At 50.1% G+C, this 7637-nt stretch overlaps 1 protein-coding gene across 1 annotated transcript; it reads left to right on the forward strand.

Moving 5' to 3' along the window:
- The first annotated feature begins 721 nt into the window (after window positions 1-721).
- RPS10 (ribosomal protein S10) lies at window positions 722-6234 on the forward strand. Its single transcript, XM_010724339.2, has 6 exons — window positions 722-829; window positions 1754-1903; window positions 2285-2456; window positions 4980-5057; window positions 5602-5657; window positions 6147-6234. Exons 2-6 carry the CDS (start codon window positions 1754-1756, stop codon window positions 6186-6188), a joined length of 498 nt encoding a protein of 165 aa, XP_010722641.1. The 5' UTR covers window positions 722-829; the 3' UTR covers window positions 6189-6234.
- The last annotated feature ends 1403 nt before the right edge of the window (window positions 6235-7637 follow it).

The raw sequence follows: 7637 nt of genomic DNA on the forward strand, positions 1-7637 counted from the left end.
CATGTCCCCAAGGTATAGCTTTCTCCTCCCTGTGAAGGCAAGAAAAAAAGTCTGCTGCTCCCTGTTATGAGACTGCTTGGAAGCACCCGGAGGGGGCTGTGGGAGCCTCTCAAGGTGAATGTTTTGTCCATGGTGACTGCTTCACTCATGCCAAAAGGCAGCCATGCCCAAGCCCTGCTCAGGCTGCTCTGTTCTGCCTCAACCCTGCAGGGTTCCTGGTCCTTCTGTGCCATTAGCCCAGAGCACAGCCTGAGCAGTGCTGGGCCATGTGCTAATCCATGGGGGATGATCCCAGTCATCAGCACTGCAAATCCCATTGCTCTGTGACACATGTGGGAGCTGTTGGGTGCAGGGGATGGAGTGTCCAGCTGAGCACTGGGGCTGCCCCAGCGTCCATGTGGCTGGAGGACTGGCTGCTGCTGGGGAACACTGGGGGCTGCCAGGCTCTGTGGGCACAAATGGAGCTGCTCCATGATGCAGCCTGTGGTGGAGGCAAGCGATGGAGGGAGGATGGCCATGGAGGCTGTTGCATGGCATCTGGCACCCTGCGCAGATTCAAGGCGAGTTCCGTGTTTCCTTACTGTCCCTTTTAATATTTAAAGGCGGCATTGAGAGGATGACACCACGGGGGATACTGAGGCTACAGGGCTGGTTCCCATCAGGCATCGCGGAGGACACCTCTCTCGGTGACCGGACCGGGGGCCTCGCGCATTCCACCGCAGGCAGCGCCGCGGACACCCTCAGCGCTTGGGGGCCTTCGGGAGGCCGGAAGTGAGCGCGCGGCGCATGCGTCTTCCTTTCCGCTCTCGGCCCCGCTGAGACTGTCACGGTGAGGCCGCGCTCCGGGCCCGCATCGGGCTCGCATCGGCTCCATCCTTGGGCAGCGCCGTAGAGGCGGCGGCATGGCAGCGGCGGGGAGATCAGGCCCGGCCCATCCGCTGCGGGATTTCCGGAATCGGGGGGGATCTGGGCCCGAGTTGTCGAGGCGGAAGACCCGGGGGTGCTGGAGGCCGCGTGAGGCCCAGTTACCGGCAGGCCGGGCCGCGGGGCGCTCAGAGCCCTGGGCTGGGGGCGAACGGCGAGGGAGCCTCGCTGTGCTGCTGGAGGGAGCACCTGGCCGTGCTGACCGCGGGGGATTGAGGCCGGTTGGGCGCGGGATTGCTGCTAGTGCAGCGTGCGCTGGGGGCTCTGTGGGTTCCCTTCGCTCGGATATCCGAGGTGCTGAGCGTCCGTCCCTTTGCTGCGGTCTGCTGTGGCACTCAGGTGGGCTCCAGCAGTGGGTGCTGAGCACTGTAGGAGCACAACGTCCTTCCTGCACTGTGACTCTGGGTGGACAGCTTGGGAGGATGCTCAGCTGCGTGGTTCTTGAACTGAGTGTGAATTACTGATTGCAGCACAAGCGTTGCCAAGCCTGCAGCACCTACAGTGCAGCTGAAACATGCACTGACATGAGCTGTGTCGGTGCCCTGCCAATGGTAGCCATTGTTTCTTGTTCTAACTGACACCAGGTTGTTTACAGTCTTTAATATGGTGCTGTGATTTAATGTTAAAAATAAATTCTGGGTGCCCAGGTGTTCAGATGCTGAAATCTAGTTCAAAATCATTTTTAAGAAATGTAGACTGCAGGGTTTTATTTCATATTAGGCTTTTTGTTTAGAACAGCTGTGTGACCACTTTATTACTTCTGGTAGATGGTAGTTGCCTGAATGCATTTAAAATAGTCAGTATTTGGTGCCTGCTATCTCTTCTTTAGATGTTGATGCCCAAGAAGAACCGAATTGCCATCTACGAACTCCTTTTTAAGGAGGGAGTGATGGTGGCCAAGAAAGACGTCCACATGCCGAAGCATCCAGAGCTCGTTGATAAGAATGTGCCCAACCTTCACGTCATGAAAGCCATGCAGGTACGGAGGTGAGGGCGAACTGCTGGGACCAGGCTGCATGTCCAGGGATTTGGGCATGAAATATTGTAGATTCATACCTGTGGATAAATGTTGCCACTTGTTACCAAATAAACATTGTCACAGATGTCACCTTGTAGTCATCGTTTCTTTTGTGTTATACTTGACCCATTTTCCTCATTATTGCTGTTTCTTATTTACTCAATCTATTCTCCACAGGCTGTTGAAGGCTTTTGGTGTGATCCACATCTCTAGCTCTTTTTTTTTTTGAAGCTCTGATCCTTTGTGTGTGGTATCGTTATATTTTCTGCATGTGAACTTTATTTCTAGATTATTGCCCGTTATCCCCGATAAGCGTGAAGTAACTGAGAATTCTCTCTCTAGTCTCTGAAATCCCGTGGTTATGTGAAAGAGCAGTTTGCTTGGAGGCATTTCTACTGGTACCTGACCAATGAGGGCATCCAGTACCTGCGTGATTACCTTCACCTTCCCCCTGAGATTGTCCCTGCAACCCTGCGCCGCAGTCGCCCGGAGACTGGCAGACCACGGCCCAAAGGTAACGTGTGGTTGGGAGGTGACAGCTGTGTCAGCAGAAAGAAGCAGAGAGTGAGGTTATGCGTGTTAGACAACGTAGGTGAGGTCAGACAGCTGGATGTCAGCTTCCAGCACCGAGTGGTGTGAGTTGCTGTGATTTCTGGATGTATAAACATCAATAGATGATGCATAGTTATGGGTTTAATTGCGTTTATATTTGGCACTAATCTGATGGCTACTGGAGTACTGAAGAATTGGAGGTGGTTAAAGAAAATTGTGAGAGTGAGGAAAGCACACAGAGCCTTCCTTCTCTGATAAGGGAATGGAACCTCTGAGAGCAGGGCGATTGAAACTGCAGGCTGTGGATGTAGGAGACAGGCGATGTCTGGGGCTTCTGAGGGCTTTTCAGAGATTGTTGGCCTCTTCTGGGAAGAGCACTCAGACCACTGCAGTTCTCCATCAGGGAGATGGCACGTGTGTTCTCTGTCAGTCCAGCAGAGATGGAGAACCTTGGCTCTAATAGAGGTATCCTTAAAAAACTCCTTGGGAGGCCAGAATTGCCAGTGTAGGGAACACACTGTGTTTGGATGTAGCACTCAGACAGGGGTGCAGAGGCTGAGCCTCGGTGCTGGACAATTCATGTGGGGATTCCTCTGGTACCCGAGATGAAGCTGGGTATGCACTGTTCTGCCTTGATCGCGTACTGTTAGCCTGACTTGCTTCACAGAACGTTGGTAATGCTGCCATTGCTTTATAAAATTTACAGGTACATGTGGTGTGCTGGTTCTGTAGTTCTGATTTTTCATTTCCCAAAGCAGAATGGAGGTGATGGTCATGCAAATATAAATTCTTGCTAATGTTGTCATCTGAGACTGCCAGAAGTGCTCTGTGAAATACCTTTTGTTTGCTTTTCCTGGTTTCTTGTCCGAGGGCAGCAAAGAAACACCTCAGTGTAGGATGTGAACTGTAAAACTGCCAGGAACTGCAGGGAGAGCAAAATTCTCTGGAAACTCTTGAGAGAAATGAGAGAGCTCCTGCACCTGTGGCTGACAGAACAGCATTGCCAGATCTCTTAGGGGCAAAAAATAGTTACTCTCTCTCAAGGTAGGGAGATGTTGGGTTTTCTGCTTTACTTCTGTGCAGTTGCTTCTTCTGGAATGTTATTCTGCCTTCAGACAGGGACTAAAAGGGGAGTCCTGCATGACAAAGCTTTCTCCTGTCCCTCTGTGCTTCACAGCTACGTGGTAGCCCTAGCCCAGCCAGCAGGTTCTGGGCCCTGTGCTCAGGACAGAGGCTGTGAGTTCTGCCTGCAACTCCCACAACTTGCTTTTTAGGCAAACAAAACTGTAGCATCATCTGCTTCAAAAGAAAGAATCGCATTGAAACTAGGAACATGATGGTTTCTTTGATCTCTCAGCTTTGGATGTTAGCCAGTTTATTCTTTAGAAGCTGTATTTATCCAGAGTGGCTGCATATCTGATGAAAGCTTTTGTAGTTGCTGGCTAAAATGTCTTTTCTGCTGCTTTCATGGAGTACTACCAACTTTCTCAGGTGACACTTGGTAAACAAGCTGGAACATTCAGCCTAAAGCAGATTTCAGTATTTGTCTTTACAATTTGTTGTGTGTGTGATTAAACCCCTAGAAATTAGAAATGGGGAGACTAAATTAAAAAAAATATATATGTATACAAAGCAACTTCCCACCCGTTGGCACTGGGATGTGTGGCACTGGGCTTAACCATGATGGAAGTGAAGGATGTAGAAGCACTTACAGGAGAAGTTAATCAGTCTGTGTATCAGTCAGTAGTATTTCTTTTTGTAATAAGTTTCTATTGGAATAATTGGTTTTTATTTATGGGTAAAACGTGCATAGAGTGGAAAAGACTTTAGAGGTACATGATTCAGACATTTCTTGTAGTATGCTTGAGACCACAAGTACTCTGTGATATATACATAGCTGTGTCTTACTGCCTGAGCGTGGAGACCTTGCTCTGATACCATGGGAGAGCATTTAATCTTTGATATTCTGTGGAAAATCCATGAGTTGCACAGAAACAGGCAGTTCCACCTCATCCGTTTCTTTCCTGCAAGTATCCTGTCAGATTTTAATCTGATGTTACATAGATAATCTGCTCTTAGCTTTATTAATCTATTCTGTTGTGGAGGATTTGTAATACTGATAGTAGTATTTTAGATTGGGATCAGAATGCCGTGCAGTTCATGACGTAGCTAGGAACAGCCTTGCTGGTTGTGACAGATTCTCTGCACTTCTCATTATTAGAAACAATTGTTGCTGTGTTGGATGCTGTAAATTCAATTTTAACATTGTTTATGACTTCAACCCAAGCACAAGCCCTAGCAAATTGTACCCTTGAGGTGAAGTTTTCCTTGCTCTATTGCTTCTCCTCTTAAGCTTATATCCACTGGGCTAAGGTGCAGCTCTGCTGCTGGCTGTAATGCTTGGCTGGAGGGATCAGCACCAGGTGTAGGGTCACACTTGATATATGCCATTTGTGTCCTCTGATGTTGCTGTTCTGGCTTACAGGTTTGGAGGGTGAACGCCCCGCACGTCTGACTCGGGGAGAAGCTGACAGGGATACCTACAGACGCAGCGCTGTTCCACGTGAGTGTCACTGCTGCACGTCAGGCTGAGCTTACTCCTTGTGCTGCTGCTCTCTTTGGAAAAATGGTCTTCAGCATTTACCTCCTTCTGAAAAGAAAGTGGGGAAATGAGGCTATTGGCGTAGCGTAGGCATTTACACAGCACAGTTCATTTTTGCCTGCTGTATCAGTCTTCTTTCAAATTTTGTCAAGATGTGCTGAGGGGATTCCAGGCTTGGGCCAGGCTCCCTTCAGTGGTGCCCGGAGGCAGGGCCAGGGGCACAAACTGGAACGTGGGAAGTTCCATCTGAACACGAAGAAAAGCTTTTCTTTGAGGCTGTCAGTGCCCTAAAACAATCCTCCCAGAGAGACTGTGGAGTCTCCTTCTCTAGAGATATTCAGAACCCACCTGGATGCTTGGCTGTTCAACCTACTGTTAGGAACCTGCTTTAGGGGGAGGTTGGACTGGATGATTGTGAGTGCTTCCTTCCAGCCCTTAGTATTCTGTCATTCTCCACTTGGCCAGTGGATTCTTTGGTTTGTAACTCAGTCATTTCTCTCATCAGCTGGTGCTGACAAGAAGGCTGAGGCTGGTGCTGGAGCAGCCACTGAATTCCAGTTTGTAAGTATTTGTATTCAAATTGGCTTCTAGTGTTTGTGCTCTGAGTCAGAGACACTGCATATATTGTATCTGTGTGTGCTTGGGTATGGTGCTTAGCAGCAGCTGCTGTCCCTTAGCTCAGCTGGCTTGCTGCACTCTTATTAAGGAAACTGAAAGCCTTAGTGCTGTGACAAGAAGTCACTGACACATCTGAGAAGCAAGCTCAGCTTTCTAGAGGAAGTGTATTATTTTATACTACAGAAACAGAAGAGTTTGAGATGTGGTAGAGCTGGTCAAGATGGGTTCATTTTTGCATAGTGTCACTTCTCTGCTTAGGGTAGCTAGTCTCAGATCAGAGTTAAGCTATGCTTGGAGCAGGGGATGTTTATCAAAGTCATGCAGTGTTGAGGACAGATAGTTGGCCCTTCTGTCAGTGGTTTTTGCACTGAGTTTGTCTGCTGTTGCTTGTTTAATATGGTGACTTCTAATGCTCTTCCTTTTCTGTTGCAGAGAGGTGGATTTGGTCGTGGACGTGGTCAGCCTCCTCAGTAAACTTCCTGCTCATGTTTTGTGTATAATAAAATAGGTGAAAATGCCACTTGGGCTGCATCAGTGTGCTTTATTTAAGTGTATCATTCTAGGGCTCACATAACAGGGAGGTGACTGGGATCTTTGGCATGCACACAGCGATGGAGTAACTTGTGGTTAGAAAACAGTTTATGGGAAGGAACTTTGTAGCTGTGGTGATTAGTGACACATGGTTTTGCTCATGTGCAGAAGTGATTTATGGGGGGAATGAGGAGCTCTGGGCAGCACAGAAGTGCTGTGGGCAGCTTTTCTGCTGCCTGGGAACACGCTCATTTCTGATAATGCATTAAATCTGTATAGAGTGAGTTTTTATTTGTAAACAAAATTCAGCAAGTCACCTGTGTTGTGAATCGCACATAACCTATGCGGGCAGGTCAGCATTTCCTGTGTTAGAAATTCTGAATTCACCGGGTCGATCAACTGTGGATTAAGAAAGAAAGGAGGGTTGTAACAGCATCTGCTGTCGAGCTGAGCAGAAAGAGGGAGGAGTGCAGGCCGGGGCTGCACTGCAGTGTGCAGCCTGCCAGCAGGTGTCACCCGCAGACTAATAATGGGATGGTGCTAATTGGGAATGGTTTTCTGTGGCTTGGTAGGTGCTTCTTTTTAGAGCAGCCTTAGGGTCACAGAAACACAGAACCCAGTGTGAAAGGAGCTGCTTCCAGTCCTCACGTAGGGACGGAGCAAACTGTAGGCATGTAAATTTTCTTAAGATCTGATGTCTGAGGGAGTTGGAGCTGCAGGGAGAGACGGGGAGCCTCAAATCTCCATTTTGATCAAGCACTCCATCTGCCTCCTGTCGAGTTTGTGCACCTCGATGGAGCTGAACCTACTTGTGCCTGAACTGCTGAGTCCCACACGGCGGGATTTAGCCAGGATGCACAGCCTACGGCTCTTACTGCAGACGTGCACTACAGCAGCTCTTTTTTCCAGCTGTCCACTGCACTGCCCAGATCCATCGGGGCTCTCTGAAGTCTCTGCCTGCTTTCTTGTCGTGTTTATACAGATTTCTACGCAGGAGCTCCAAGCGAGCAGGGCAGGGGGAAAGCAGGTCCCAACCCAGCCTGACTGCGGCCCCGAGGGCTGCTTTACCACCGCAAACCCCGCGGGTTGAGGCCCAGCTCAAGGCGGCCTCATTAGGCCCCATCCCCCGGGCCCCTCCGCCGCCCGCCCCTTGTCTGCGCCCCCGGCGCGCTCCGCCACTGGCGTAAGCCGTCCTTGCGCAAGTCGGGCGCTCTTCCCCGCCCGGCGTCTGCGCGCTTTGCGTAGAGCCGCTGTCAAAGCGGAGCCATGTGCGCCGGGCGCCAGCTCTGCCTGGCCGCCTTTTGCGTAGCTGTCAGGGCGCCACGGCACGCAGCCCTCGCTGTATTCTTGAAGGCTCTGCGCCGCGCCGGTGTCGGGCGGAGGCGTGGTGGT

The sequence above is a fragment of the Meleagris gallopavo genome, chromosome 28 (genome assembly GCF_000146605.3).
Source record: "Meleagris gallopavo isolate NT-WF06-2002-E0010 breed Aviagen turkey brand Nicholas breeding stock chromosome 28, Turkey_5.1, whole genome shotgun sequence".
Lineage (NCBI taxonomy): Eukaryota > Metazoa > Chordata > Aves > Galliformes > Phasianidae > Meleagris > Meleagris gallopavo.

Excerpts from the sequence above, each read along its gene's own strand:
- RPS10 (XM_010724339.2), top strand. The coding sequence starts at position 1,754 with ATGTTGATGCCCAAGAAGAACCGAATTGCCATCTACGAACTCCTTTTT. Across the intron at positions 1,904-2,284 it reads ACGTCATGAAAGCCATGCAG|TCTCTGAAATCCCGTGGTTA; the intron begins GTACGGAGGTGA and ends TTCTCTCTCTAG. Across the intron at positions 5,058-5,601 it reads CAGACGCAGCGCTGTTCCAC|CTGGTGCTGACAAGAAGGCT; the intron begins GTGAGTGTCACT and ends TTCTCTCATCAG.